Source organism: Arvicola amphibius, chromosome 15 (genome assembly GCF_903992535.2).
Source record: "Arvicola amphibius chromosome 15, mArvAmp1.2, whole genome shotgun sequence".
NCBI lineage: Eukaryota > Metazoa > Chordata > Mammalia > Rodentia > Cricetidae > Arvicola > Arvicola amphibius.
Genome location: NC_052061.1, coordinates 45,865,444 through 45,881,139, shown reverse-complemented (window position 1 = coordinate 45,881,139; position 15,696 = coordinate 45,865,444). Strand labels below are relative to the sequence as shown.

General features: G+C 45.2%; 1 protein-coding gene across 3 annotated transcripts in view; it reads right to left on the bottom strand.

Moving 5' to 3' along the window:
• The window catches only part of Usp10 (ubiquitin specific peptidase 10), a 47,683-nt gene that overhangs the window by 3,800 nt on the left and 28,187 nt on the right, over nt 1–15,696 (bottom strand). For all 3 annotated transcript variants that reach the window (XM_038312475.2, XM_038312472.1, XM_038312474.2), the window contains exons 5-11: nt 10,268–10,359; nt 9,674–9,783; nt 8,979–9,034; nt 8,648–8,751; nt 6,473–6,572; nt 4,824–5,001; nt 1,750–1,915 (exon numbers count right to left, since the gene is read on the bottom strand). In XM_038312475.2, coding sequence (XP_038168403.1) covers nt 1,750–1,915; nt 4,824–5,001; nt 6,473–6,572; nt 8,648–8,751; nt 8,979–9,034; nt 9,674–9,783; nt 10,268–10,359 — 806 coding nt within the window. The remainder of the gene's footprint in view (nt 1–1,749; nt 1,916–4,823; nt 5,002–6,472; nt 6,573–8,647; nt 8,752–8,978; nt 9,035–9,673; nt 9,784–10,267; nt 10,360–15,696) is intronic.

Genomic DNA, 15,696 nt, shown 5'->3' with positions numbered 1-15,696 from the left:
TTGAAGACAAAGAGAATATTAAGTAACAATGTAAAAGACAGCAAGGCATTGAGGTGAGCAGTCCACTAGAGGCTACATCTGGTAGGACCTGGGCCTCCTTAGGTGAGAAGCCTAACAAACACGTCACAGAAACCTGTGAGCTAACAAAGGGGTGGGAAGCTGAGAGGGGCATCAACCAACAGTTTAATCTCCAGATCACAAATTCTAGACTCATTCCAGGTACCTGATGTCATAGTTTCTACCTTTTAACTTCTGGCCCATCAGCCAGGTGGTGGGGTCACAAGCCTTTAATACCAGCATTCAGGAGGCAGAGGCAGGTGGATCTCTGAGTTCAAGGCTAACCTGGTCTACAGCCTGAGTTCCAGAACAGCCAGGGCAACACAGAGAAACTGTCTAAACAAACAAAACAAAAACTTAAAACAATACATGGTTACTAAAACTCTCAGTTCTAGGGTTTCATTAAACTGAGACACAAATTTTCTAAAAAATGAAACAAAAACCCTTATTCTTCTCTCATACAACACATCCAAACCATAGCCTCCCCTCCTTCCACTCCCTGCCAAAAGTTCCCCAATTACCCAGATCCACTCCCCAACATGTCTCCCCCAAGAAAGAGCAAGCTTCCCAGAGACATGAACCGAACATAGTACAAGATAAAGTAAGATCAGGCGCACACAGCTGCATCAAGGCTAGGCGAGGCAGCCCAGCAGAATGATGTTACAAAAGCAGTCAAGAGTCAGGGATGCCCATTCTCACTCTCAGGTGTTACAGATTATTTGCATAACTATGCAAAAATGTGTTGCATTTGTTTAACTGTGTAAAAAGATGTATTGCATGTGTAGATGTTGCAGAATATTTGTTTATGTGTTGCTGTTTTTACTTTGCCTGCTTAAGGCAGCTGACTGTTCTAATAAAAAAAAAAAGCTGAACAGCCAATAATGATGGAGGAGGTGTATATAGGTGGAACTTCTGGGCAAGGTAAGGAGTAGGAGCAATTTGGGGTGTTTGGGGGAAAGCGGCCACTAGGGAGACGCCAGGTGCCAGTCAGCCATGGAATAAGTGGGAAGGCAGAACATAAAGAATGAAAGATAAAGAGTTCCAAGGCAAACTGTAAACAAATAGAATAGAAACAGGTTAAATTAGACAAGCTAGTATGAGAAGCCTGGGCTAAGGTCGAGCATTCGTAATTAAAATAATGTTTTTATTTGGGAGCTGGTTGGTGGCCCAAAGCCACCCAACAACCATAACACAAAAGCAGAGGTCCCAGCACAGACACTCACAGGCTGCACCTGACAGAGAAGAGAAGAGAAGGTGGCCTCCACTGCAGACCGAAAGAACAGGCACACAGAGCCAGGTAACAGCCTCTCCTGATCAAGGTATAAGCCCAGCTCATCACTATGAGGATGGACAGACTCTTTGTCTAGTCACATCAAACAGAGCATGCATCCAAACAGCGTATTGTCTGACTGTCGGTGTCCCGAGTGATCTGTGCTAAAATACAATACACATGTGTCCAGAACTGCTCAGCCTCTGCTGGAGGTAGGCTTCCTTCAGGATACCAGGACTAGGATTGCCAGAAGGTGAAAAGCAAAGCAGAGCAGAAAGGAGACCATCTGTCTCCAATACACCATCCTGAAATTCTGGAACTACTCAGTAAAGCTAACTAACTGGTCTAAGAGCCTTCCTAGTTCTGTCCTCTTCATGCATCTAGAGGGCCTCCGCACAGGTTCCTGGCCGGCCTGAGCATACCTCCTGCTTGGTTTTGGTGGTGTAACCTTGGACAGACTCTCTTGCCACCAAGCTTTCCAAGGCATCCTGGACTGTGCGTATCTTGTCAGACTGGATATCCAACTGCAATGTGAAAAACGGCTGCAGAGTGGCGGATTCTTTGGAACTCTGCTGGTAAACCACAGACCTAGGGTGGCAATCGAAAACAAAAAAGATGTAAGAGGCCACTCTTTGTCACTTTTTAAGATTAACCAACAGATAAGGAATAAACATTCAAATAAGTTTATTCAATATCACTCCCAGAAGACCAGAGAAAACAGGAAAGCAAAAAAAGACCCAGAATTTCATTTAAAAAAAAAAAAAAAGCTCTTAGGACTACCTCCTATTATTAGCAACTGATCAGTCCATGTTCCCACTTGCTCAGATGCTTTCAACTTCCAAACTCTTACCTTGCACACCTGGGTACAATGCGGCACCAGTTAACAAAAGTGACCCCCAAAGGGCTTCAATAAAGTGCCAGAGCCTGTACTAATGAAATGAAGGAAATTCCCAGAAAAACAGGACTTTTAATACTGCTTTTGTTCTATAAAAACAACATGAGGAGGAGGAAAGGAAGCAAGCTAAAGATAATAAAAAACATGTTCGCAATCCAGGAAGAGAGGCAACCAGCCTTGTGTGTAGGATGCCAACTCAACAATGTTTTCTTAGGTTTTTTTATTTTTCTTTTTTCTTTTTTTAAGGTCTTTAAAGTAATAACTGTAAGCTCATCTCATCTCTCATTCAACCTCATCCAGGAAACATTCTAAGAAAACAAAGTCTCTTGTTTGCGCAGCCTGGAGTCTAGCTTATGAGCAGAGTAAAGCTGGTGGGAGGAAGACTGGACTGCATGGGCCAGGAGCCCTGAGAACCAGCGAAAAGCTTTACTGTCAAGGTCTAATACTCCAACCTTCCTCCCGGGTGTGAAAGCCATGACTGATGCTCCTTGTGTTCCCACAGGAAGCTGAAAAACATTAATGAAAGTAAAGCTGGGCAGTGGTGTTCACGCCTTTAATCTCAGCACTTGGGAGGCCGAAGCAGGCAGATCTGAGTTAAACTGACAACCCACAAGAATGAGTAACAGGAGGCCAACATGGGCAACTATATAGGCGCGGTCTTAAACAAACAAAACACAAAGCCGGGCGATAGTGGCACACGCCTTTAATCCCGGCATTTGGGAGGCAGAGGCAGGCAGATCTCTGAGTTCGAGACCAGCCTGGTCTACAAGAGCTAGCTCCAGGACAGGCTCTAAAGCTGCAGAGAAACCCTGTCTTGAAAAACCAAAAAGTGAATTGCAGAAACAAACAAAACACAAAACAAACAGAAATAGTCCCTTTTCTTGGCCTAGGTCTGTAGCAAGGGATGGAGAGCTTGCTGGTGTACATGACGTCCTGGGTTCTGTCCTCAGCACCTCACAGGTCGGGTCGGACTGCACGTCCCTGTACTCCCAGCACTTGGAAGGTGGGAGAGCGAGGATCAGAAACTCAGTCATCCTTGGCCATGGCCACACCTACACTAACCTGACTAAAATAATACTTATAAACAACAATAATTCCTTATCTCTGCTTTACTGTTTTTAAAGAAAACAGTAAACTTCAACATAAAAACTCCCCCCACCCACTGAGGCTAGGGAACCCTATAGAGACCGGAGCGAGCAGCCATGACAGCAATCTCTTCAAGGGGAACCTGGTTTCCTCCACTGTCACTCTAGGGCACATCTAAGATCTGTCATGTTGGCTGTGGCACTAAAACTCTATTGCCCTAGTGCAAAGGAAGCACTCTGGCTGTCTGTATTCTCACCCCCTTTGCCGGTGTCTTCCTGCTCTTCATCCCCCAAAGCATGTTCAATAGTCCTAACTCCAGGCTGTAGCAAAGGGCACAGCCATCTTTTGCTACCCCTGCCACCACGGCACATCTCAGGGGCAGGATGTGTCTACAGTGACAATGGGCATGGTATGACACTTCCCAGACCACACCTAACAGCGCGGTCACAAAGATTCCAGAACCCTGGAGGAGAAGGGGGCCTGTGCAATGTCACAGAGCAGCTCAACTGGTTCCTTAGCCCTACTCATGGGGGCCACAGAGGAGAAGGCAGTTTCTGAAGCATGGATGGCAAACTTTCTCCTTAAAGTTGGTCAATCTTTTAAATATAGCACCCAGGAGATGCCACATACTGAAGCCCACTAAAACATCCTTGAAAGTTATTTCTTTCAGGGGATGAGGCGAAGAAACAGAAAGCTGACTGAAGGACTGGGGCAGACCAGGGGTCATGTCCTCCAGTGTGCCAATGTCTCCCTCCATTCACTTCACTTTCTAGCTCATGAGGTTCTGGTATGTAAATTCGTCCAGTCCATTCATAATTAGTTCCCATATAAACAACCTATGTGGCCATCCAAAAGCAAATGGATGAAATCACCATGGTGGGTATACTCAAAGGAATATTACTCAGCCTTGGAAAAGGATATTTCCCATGATATTTGGCAGGGCATGGATGGACTTGGAAAACATACTAAATGAGCTGAGCTGGACATAGAAGGAAAGCCGTATGTGCTCACACTGCTGGAGATCTAAAAGAAGGAAGTCACTCACAACAACCTGTCACTATGACAAAGTGGTGCAAGAAAACAGGAGGAGGAGAAGAGGAGAGGACACAAAGCGCCGACCGGGGGTGCACACTGAATGAGGAGAGCACAGCTGCTCTCGTCCACGGGGGGAGGGAACCGAGGAAGGTGGCAGATGTGCTGCCCAGTTCTCTGTGGCCGCCACTCTACATCTGCGCTCATAACATCATGATACAGACTTTAAATACAAACAACCTAGCAATTCAACACCTATAATCAGACACACGAGTCGAATTTCTTTCACCAGAACAAACAAGTCAGTTGGCTTTCTACTCTCAGTAGGAAGTGACGGGAGAGCCCACAGGAGCACTGAAACACATGGCCCTAGTGGCAGGGCTTTAGAAAAAGCAACTGAAAAAAAGCAGGCAAAAGCAGATGGCAGGAAGCTTCCAGACACCTCACAGCCCCTCCCCTGTGGCAACATGGAAAAGCATGAACCTGATATGTCCACCGAAAATGCCAGTGATAGGAGTCTGCACGAAATCAGCCTGCCGGGTGACCGACGTCTTATTCCTGGGACCCACTTGCTCCCATTCATCCTCACTCCCTTCACCGGTGTCTTCCTGCTCTTCGTCCTCCATCAAGTGGCTTCTGGGTCCATTGGAAACAGTAAGTTCTGAAAAGAAAAGGGTCTGCTTAGGCTACTATTCTCAACAGCAAAAAAAATCCAAGCAAATACACATTCTGCAGGAACTATCTAAATCAGTGGTTCTCAATCTTCCTAATGCTACAGTCTGTGTTATGGGACCCCCAACCATAAAATAATTTTCATAGCTACTTCATAACTATGCTACTGTTCTAAACTGTAAGTATCTGTGTCTTCTGATGGTCTTAGGCAAACCTCAAAGATTGAGAACCACTGGTGTAATGATTTGTCAGGCCAGGTGAAAGGCCTCATCAGGTGAAGCAACATGCCCTAGGCCTGACAACATGATTCCTGGTACCACGGGATGAAGACTAACTCCTGCAAATTATCCTGACCCCCATTCTGTACACACACAATTGCACAGGCACAAACCCACACCCCCCCCTCTATGCACACACACATTAAATAAATATAAAGAACCAAAACAACAGCAAAAAAGCAGGTCTGTCAACTACTTTAAAAAAAAAAAAAAAGCCTAGCAGTGGTGGTACGCGCCTTTGATCCCAGCAGCAGGCAGAGGTAGGTAGATCTCCATGAGTTTGGGGCCAGCCTGGTCTACAAGGTGAGTACCAGGACAGCCAGGACTGTTACACAAGAGAAAAACTGTCAGAGGTGGCGTAAAACAAACAAAAACCAGAGGCAGTCTTTGGACAACTGAAAATTTGAAGATACTCTGGAAAGCAACTTTAATCTGCTAATAACCACTGAACTTGGGGGAGTGGTGTGGAGCAGTGCACGGGCGCTTCTTCCTCAGAGGATGCTTTTAGCACCAGTCAGCAACTCAACTACTTCCTCCAACTTCACATCATAAGGAGACAGGTGCACGTGTGCGGAGTGAACCCATGCCTGTAGGTCTACCTGTTCTGCTTTTCTGCATTTCAGAAATCGTGTGAATGAGAAATGTACCCCATAAGCTCATGGGGATGGACACTTAGTTCTTGATTGGTGACATTGTTTGGAAGGATCTGGACCCTTTAGGCAATAAAGCCTTGCTGGAGGAAATACATCACAGGGGCTAGGCTTCAAGGGTCTACAGCTTGGCTCTGTGTTCTGCTTCCTCTGTGGATGAAATGTGGCTGTCTAGTTTGCCATAGTGCTTCTCCACTGTGCTGGACACTATCCTTCTAGAACTGTAAGCCAAGGTAAACAAACCCTTTAGTGCCACTGTACTGGTCCCACATTTTACACAAGAAAGGAACAGCAACTAAGGCCTCAATCTTTTTGGAGTAAAAGTTAAAGCTAAACAGCATGGATCTGGATAAATTCCAGTTATCCAAACCTAACTTTCTCACTGCTGGGCTGAATGTAATGAAACAAACTAGTTATTAATGCACCCTAGTCACTGTTGATGGACATGTGACTTCAGACGGGTGCGTGAGAGAGAACATGGACATGCACCGTCTTTGACAAGCAGCTGTCAGGCTTGTCAAGAAGAACTTACTTTCGTGAGTGGGGGAGAGGAGCTTCTTCAGGCTCAGCATTTCCTCATGAAGTCCATTGAGAATGAAGCCTAAGTACTCCTCAGCATCTTCCTGTCGTCCCTGGAGGTCAGACATGACCATGTTAATTCTGACTGACTGCAGCGAGGTCTATAGGACTCTCGTCACCTGGATCAAACCACCCAACAAAAGATTCCAGATTGGCATATGCAAATCCCAAGAGCTGTCGCGAGGTTTGTTCCATGCTTTTTTGCTTTTGTAACTAAATTCCTACACCTATTATGCTAGAAAAATAAAAAGTCAGGCTTGGTGGTGCACACCTTTAATTCCAGCACTCAAGAGGCAAAGGCAAATGGATCTAAATTCGAGGCTAGCTTGGTCTACAGAGCAAGTTTCAGGTCAGCCAGGGATACACAGAGAAATCCTGTCTTGAAAAACAAAACAACAAAAAACACAACAACAACAACAAAAAAAACCACCCATGAACAAGACATTAAGGGCCACAACATAAGCCCTGAGTCACATTCCCTCAGCAGTGACTGGCAACCTCATCTCCATCTCCATTCTCTGGACAGGAACCGCTGAAAGGACTCTAGTCATAAGTCATCAGCTGACTGTTATGGACATTCTCCAGTGCCAAAACCAGTTAGAGACAGCACAGCCACCAGCCACACACCAAAACGTAAACACACGCACGCACGCACGCACGCATGCACAGCAGACATGAGGCTGCACTCCCAGGAAAGCCCTTGGCTGGTATCTGAGAACCTGGTCTTCCATCACTCCAAGAATGGATAAAGGACTGTATCAAACCCTATATAAGCAAAGTAGCTTTGTTATGAAGTGCTATTTTCCCCTTGACATCTGGGATTTCCTGAGCCTGTGACACAGTTCCTGAGATGCGCCCCCCACCACCCAGAGTCTCTACCAACCATGTGGGCTACCATACAATACTGGAGGACTCCATGAGCAGCATCATGGCTGGGCACTGGGGTGGCACCAATGGGGACGTCTGAAGATTTTTCTCTGGATCTGTCTGCTGCAGTACTAGGCCCACAACATCAGCTGCCCCAACTCCTGCTAGGAAATCATCCAGCTTGAGGTTGGTCTTAAAGCGCTAGCTCTATTCAGCTCCGATGTAACTTCCAAAGTGCTTTTTTCAAAAGCATTCTTTTGGAACACAAACTTAGAGGGGCTCGGCTTCATGGAGCCGTCCCTGAGGATCCCTCTATCTCTGCTCCACTGGCCCCTGGGCCTCCTCCAGGCTCTGTAACATCTGCATGTTGTCCTCACACTTGTCTTTCTGTTGCCTAGGCTGTTTCTAATCCCTACTCTTGGCTAGGCATCCCTAATACCCTGAATCCCAAGTAGGAGGAAACTCAAGTCCAAGCCAACAAGAAGAGCTGCAACACAGGCATTAGAAAGTTAAAGCTGTGCGGCTGGGGTCTCTCCTGTGTCTGGAGCTCACTCTATTCCAACCACTGTAGCTTCCGTACCACTTCATTTAAATGGTATTTTCTTAACTATTTTACCTGTCTGACTAAGTTTCCTTTAACAGCATTTGAAGTGTGCATGCCAACGTATTACAGACTTGGGACTGAAAGGACCAGCTGACTATTCTAGACAAATACCTTCATCACTCTCCCATTCTCAACAGCTCTCAGGGCCATCTGTAAGGCTTCCCAGCTTCTCTGCTCACTTGCCTTTAGTAACACAAAATGCAATACTTAGCAAGAGGCAAGAAGCAAGTTGATGGCATAGCTGCTGTAGCCTGAGCATAAATACAAGGCTGGGCACTCCAGGACCAGCAATCTTCACTCTATCCAGTACAGTGCAGCAGCAATAAGGGAAGAAGACTCAAAAGCCAGGTTCTGCCCATTTACCAGCTTGAATTCACAGAGTTAATGGAATTAGTGAGACTCAGTCCCTGCTTAGTGCCATTAAGTGTGGGTAACTGGCACACTCATTAAACGACTCCATTATAACCTCACCTATGGCACGGGGCGTGTGAAACACACAAACAGGAGCAACAAACACTGACAGTGGTTCAGGCTTATTTGCAACTTGCTCTGTAGCTCAGGATAGGCTTGAATTCCCAAAGGTCCTCTTGCCTTGGCCTCTACTCAATAGAACTATAGGCATGTGTCCCCTCCCAGCTACCATAGAGCACCCCAGACCTTTTCAGACAGGCTTGACTTGATAACTGTCAGGAGTCTGTAAATGTACGTAGGTTCAAAGGCGGCTCCTGGGCGAATATCTCTCACGATTTTATCCCCGAGAGCTACAAGAGAAAACAGATATTCTGGTAACTAAAAGCATAGTATAAATTAGGACAGAAAGCAAAGCCACCTAAACTCCGACCACCACCCAGGCAGGAAGCCGAAACTGGCACAGGGAGAACACCCAGATTTAAAAGGACATTTTCTTTTCAACAAGACCACATTTACCACATTCTGGTTCCCTGGCGCCATCTTCCCATAACAGGCCTCACAGCTACCACTCACTCACCTTGGCGGGGTTTGGGAGGCACTGGCATGTTAGTGAACTCGTTCATTAGCCGAACACTAAGTAGAGAAAAGAAAGTGAAGCAAAGCATGTTAGGAGCGGGCAGGCCTCGGCACAACACATGACAACCAGCAGTTGTGCGGTCCACGTCAATTGACGTGACAGTACCCAGTGGGTTCCTACATTAAATCTATACACATTTTGGGATCATTTTTAAATGCTATTTTAAGTTGGCAAACAATACAAGGTTTTCTACTGAATCTGAAGGGTAAAGAAGCACAAAGTTCGGTTATACTTCGGTATAAAATCCCAACAACATCTTCCTTTAAAAGAGAATTCCATAGGCTGGAGAGGTGGCTGGGCAGTCCAGAGCACTTGCTGGAAACCCAGGCTCAGTTCTCAGCACCCACATGGCAGCTTACAACGGGTTGTAACTCCAGTTCCAGGGGATCCAAAGTTTTCTTCTGACCTCCATGAGCATTTCATACATGTGGTACACTTGTACATGCAGGTAAACACTTATACACATAAACTAAAAGGGAGCAGGAGAATATCCCAGTACTTATCTGTAGGAAATCAAGAGTAGAGGGCTGGACTCAACTCAGGGAGTACCTCTTTTGCCAACCGTTCAAGTTCCCATCACCAGGGGAAAGCCCCACCACCACCACCACTGGCATATGTGTGAGCACTTTACTTACAAGCTATCTATCATGGGCGTTGATGTGCAAGGCCTTTGCACTTTTGAGTACAGAGGAATGAACTTCATCAGGTGATACATCGGAGGGCAAGCCACCAATGCCTGCAGGGTCTAAATGTCGCAGTAAGGAAGTGTAAAGGAAATGAAACAGACAACAGCAAACTTTCTAAAGGCATATAAAAACAAGAAAAGCCAAGGACACTCAAGCATAAACCAAATAAAAAAGATAGCTGCCTTTTAATGGCCATGTAAGGGTCTGCTGTGGGCCAGGGTGACATTCAAGAACCTAGTTGAGCAAGATACTACCACTAGTTAGAGCAAAGCTTCTATTCTGAGTGGTCACTCTATCCTACTATCTACAACCACTGCCATGAGAATAAAGCATGCCTGATTCTCTCCTTCACAGGTCAACAGATCAATACTCTTACAGAGGGTAGAGAAGTGGGGCTCAGAGTATCATCAATATGAGGTAGGCAGACCAAGTGATGGCCCAGCCTCTGCCCAGCTGCACTGAGGAAGTTTCACTAAGTCAAATGCACCCAGAGAGAAGAACACCATGGTAGCCAGGCCTGGGGATGGCATCCAGGAAGGATACGGCATTAATGTAGCACCAGTTTCCTTTATTGATCAGCCCGCGGGGTTGCAATGACACTGGCTTATGTATCAAGGTTACAGTCTCCAGTAACTCTGCAAGAGTGAAGAAGCAAATGAAGACATTAACAACATTCTAGCCAGCAGCATCAGCATCCATGCAAAGGCATTCTGAAGTGCTGAGAGCTCTTCAGGAAAACGTGTCCTCAGAAAGCCCTCATTATTAAAGCCTCACTTAGCTCAAAATCAGCTTTGTTACTGAACGAGGAATTGTTTCTTCCAATTAATATTTTCCTCCAAACATCAACGTTTACTTATGCTCCTGGGAGAATAGACTAGGAAGCACAATCGAAGGAAATGCACACAATCATTAGCAGCAGACAGCAGATAGGGAAGATGCTGGCTACCCCACCAAGACTGACAGTGTGCCTCACTAGCAGCAAGGTGTCCTAGATACTTCAAAGGTACTTAGGGTGCAAAATGTGTCTTCTGAATTCGCATGAGACCTGGCATATCACAGTGGGAGCTTGATAGCTCCACATTAAGGGATGACTGCTCCTGCTAGTCAGTTTCCATCAGCAGTCACACCAGCAATCCATTTACTCTGCACTCTTAGCTCCTCACTCAGTTCAGAAGCAGGTTTCTCTATTCAGATTTTTCCAGTTTTAAGAAAACTATGAAGCCAGGCATGGTACTGCAAATCTAGAGACGGGCAGATCTTACCCAGCCAAAGCTACATGGTAAGACTCTGTCTCAAAAAGAAAAGGAAAAATAAATTACGAATGTCATTTTCTACAACTAAGCGTCTTCACCACCACTGGATTTTGAGGCAGAGTCTTGTTCTGTGGCTTTGGATGGCCTGATATTATGCAACCCAGACTAACCTCAAACTCATAGCTTCTTCTGCCTCAGCACTGGGATTACAAGTACATGCCCCTAGGTCTATCTAGAAATGCACTTTTAAAACAAAGACTAGGAAGTCATGAGTGGTGGCACATCACTATAGTTGTAGCATTTGGGAGACAGATACAGAAGGATCAGGAGTTCAAAGTCAGCCTCAGCCTATACAGTAGGTTCTAAATGAACGTGGACTTCATGTGACTGTTTCAAAGACAAGAACAAAAACAAACCTAGCCTTACATGGCACTGCATAGGCAGACCCCTGTGAGACTGAGGCTAGCCTGGTCTATACAGCAAGGCTCTTCCCACATGCCATAATGAATTCTGTAACAGTAATAGCTAGAGTGAACATACTTCCTCATAGTCTGTCTCAATAACTCATAAGTGTTAACTGGCAGGACCTAGTTCTCAGCCACCTAGGAGCACCCTCGGTCTGCTTTCTGCGTATGATTAACACACAATCGAGGCTCCAATTCAGGGTCACAATACGATGCCGCCGCCTTTCCTTTTAAGCTGTTTTACAGGAATGAACCACTAATGGGCACATGTGATACCATGCATGGCAACAAACCAAAACTGTTGTACTGGCAGGTCCCAGGCTGGTGTCCCAAAGTCAAATGAAAAAATTAATTTCATTGTTTAAAAGTATACACACACGTAAAACATGTATATACACAGACACACATACAACTTCCTTCTCCTTTCCTCCAGCGAGGAAGCACAGTGAGTGATTCTACATGGCTCATCTTTTTGAAATGAGTAAACTATTAAAGGTGGTTCAACAGTTACAGGTACTTGCTGCCAGACCTAATGATCTGGGTCATAGTCCCAGGACCCATGTCGTGTAAAGAGGACTGACTCCTACAATCTGACCACACAAGCACACACACGAACATGATCACACACACAAAAGGAGTTTTTAAATATCTGTATTGTATGGCATCACTCGCTGTCAGCACAGGGATGATCACAGTAACCCCCAAACCTGTGTGTGCTCAACCAACCACTCCCCAGCATAATGTCACAGGGCTTCAAAGCAGTAATCAATGGCAAGTTTTTATACAATTAGAAGGTTTGGTCTCTCTGCCATAGTTGACCTCTGATAAACAGCTAATTCATCCTATATGGCACTCCAAGACTACAATTAGACCCACTTTGTGCCAGTTCATGAACCAGTAATGAGTGGGACTCACTGTCCAAGCTGGGAGCATCACACATTGCAGGCTTAGCTGGACAGGTCTGGGAGGTGTGCTTCGTCTGCTGACACACCGAGGGAGCATCTAGAGGCTGAGGAAGCAGACGTGAGAGTGGGGGGTGTCTACCAAGAAAGAACACTGTCATACTGTTTGTGCGGTGATGCAATAGTGAGCCTAGCCTTAGTCAGCGGGAGATAACACTGAGAATGGTGACTTACACTCAAGAATCAGTGTGCCATATTCTCAATACTCCCACAATAACGCACACCTCAAATTCAGAGTTCAGACATTTACTGGGAAACCAAATGCTCGGGGTGGTTTCTACACTGCCCTTCCCTAAATAGCCAGCAGATCAAAAAGCAGTTTCCAGTGCCCTTCCAAGATAGTAAGCTTATCTCTTAGCACCACCCAGTGGCTTGTTCAATAACTGCAAGCATACAGGCATAAAATACAAAGGAAAATGTGGAGCAGACAGATGAGGCTACATAACTGATTTAGGCAATGCTCAAAACTTCTTTGCCCTCTGATACAATCCTCAGGTGCTCTTTACGAATAGATATAGAAGAAATATCTAGACCTTTTCTTAAAGATTATTCTATTGTTCTCTTGGGGCTGGAGAGATGGCTCAAAGGTTAAGAGCACTGGCTGCTCTTCCAGAGGTCCACAACCCAGCAACCACATGGCAGCTCACAACCGTGTATAATGAGATCAGATGACCTCTTCTGGTATGCAAGCATGCATGCAGGCAGTACACTTTATACATAATTATTATTCCAGACAATCCTTTAATGGCATTTCATAAAGTAAAAAGAAGCACCAATCATAAAGTACAAGCAGCCTTCTAACCACCCTAAGTCTTGCTCTCTGAGACTGACTGAAAAATGCCACAGCAGGTACCACTCACTGTCTGCCTTTTATCACTACTGGCAAATATCTGCCTGGACTCAAAGTCCTTTGAAAACAATACCCTACCACTGATAATTCAACAGAACTCTCCATGCCCTTTGTCCCCAGACTGCTGCCCCAACCCTGCTGGCTGCCTGAAGTCTTCCCTCCTGCTATGAGTTGCCTCCAGCTCCTTTCTTATCTCATGCCTTAAACAAGGAACAGCCAATCTACCCTCCTTGTCCCACACAGTATACCACAAAATTTGGTAAGACCACACAAATCCTTCCAGTTCATCAGAAATGGCCCAATAGATCTTAAACAAAACTCATTTATCTCATAGTTAACAAAGTTCAGGCTGCTGAGATGGCTTGGTAAATGCTGTTGCCACTAGACCTAATTATCTAAGATGCATATCTGGAACCCATGTTAGGAGAGCTGACTCCCCAAAAGTTGTCCTCTGACCTCTATATGTGCCATGGCATGTCTGCATGACCATAATTACACATACCCTCCAACAAACACACAGCCTGGAAATACAAACCAAGGAGTTGGGCTCACACTCTGGCACTGCCACTTCATTCATTCTGAAGTAATTTAACTTCTTGAACAGATGCAATGAGCAAAACAATTCAACCCTGGAGTGAGGGCAGTGACAATGTAGAGAAACGCATGGGTAACCCCTGACATGGTCAGTCCATTACAGACATCCCACAAGCCTCCTAAGAGGCAGAGCAGAAGCCAGGTGATGGTGCATGCCTTTAATTCCAGTGTTTAGGGAGGCAGAGGCAGGTGGGTCTCTCTAAGTTCAAGGCCAGCCTGGTCTACAGAGCAAGTTCTAAGATAGCCAGGGCGACAAAGAGAACACTGTCTTGAAATACAAAAGAGAAAGAGAGAGAGAGAGAGAGAGAGAGAGAGAGAGAGAGAGAGAGAGAAAGAAAGAAAGAAAGAAAGAAAGAAAGAAAGAAAGAAAGAAAAAAGGAGAACAGATTCACCTGCCATTAAGTTTTAGTTCAACCCTAGGACCCACACAGTAGAGCAGAAAACCAACTCCCAAGCTGCCCTCTGACTATGACAGTTGTGTTTGGGTGTTCATAAACATGGAGGTATGCACGCACGCGCGTGCACACACACAAATAATGAAATGTAATTTTTTTAAAGAGGCAGTCTGCGGGCTAGAGAGATGGTTCAGTAGTTAAGAGCACTTGCAGTTGAAAAGGACCAAGGTTCAGTTCCCAAACACACACACCTAACAATGTTTACACCTCCAGTTCCAGAGGATACCACACCCTCTTCTGGCCTCCATGGTTACTGCACACATGTGGCACACAGACACACATGGAGGCAAAACACCCATACACATAAAAACAAATCAATCTAGTATACACTGCTAATGCCGACTCACACAGCAGAGGCAGGTGGATCGGAGTTCAATGCCAGATTGGTTTCTATCATGAGTTTCAGGACAACGAGCCCCTTTCTCAAAAAAAAAAAAAAACAAAAACAAAACTTTTTTTTAAAAGGCAATCTAAGTGGGAAGGGAAAAGTATAGACAAGGGTTTGAAAAAAAACTTTTTATCATTCCAAAAAGAAATAATCTATATTTCCCCAAACCACTGTATCCCAATAAGTTCCATTTCAAAAGAAATGAGCAGCTCTAAAACTGACTGCAGTTGATTATCTTTAGGTTAAGATCAATGACTCCACCCACTGTTACTACTCTCTCTCATGCCCAGCACGGAAACCTGCTCCTTCAGTGACTGCCACACCACACAGTCAGAAGGTGAACTCCCACCAATCTTGAATCACAGTGAAGACTGCTGAAGTCCTTGACTCCCTCCCGCCTTGGGTCAGCTCAGTTACTTTAATGAGGTCTGCACTCGTTCTAGCCTGATCCACCAACCTATAATCAAAAAGACAGAGGGTTGGGCACTGCTGACTTGTGCTCAGGACATTACAGCTAGCTTCTAAAGCTCCCTCTTCCCTTAGAGCCAAACACTCTAACACTGGCTGCAGCATCACATTCTCCAGAAACAACTTTCATTCAAGGCAATTTAGGGAAGATGATCCCAATGCATCTTTCTCATAGAAGTTAATAGAAACAATGCTTATGGAATGAAAATGCCAAATGGCTCAAAAAATAAACTGAAATCAGTGTCTCTGGCTTTTCAACATGAATGCTGGAGATTCAAACTCAGATCTTCATGCATTCAAAAAAAAATGTTCCTACTGAGGTACCTGCTCAATCCCATAATGAATACATTTTAGGAGAAACCTATCTGAAACCAGGCAGGACATACAGGTGTGCAACTAGAATCCCAGCACTTGGAAGACTGGCAAGAAGACTGGATCTGTGAAAAGCTTTGTGCTACAAAGTAAAACTAAAAAGAAAAATGAACTGGAGAGATGGCTTGGAGATTAAAAGCCCTTGTTGCTCTTGTATAAGATATGG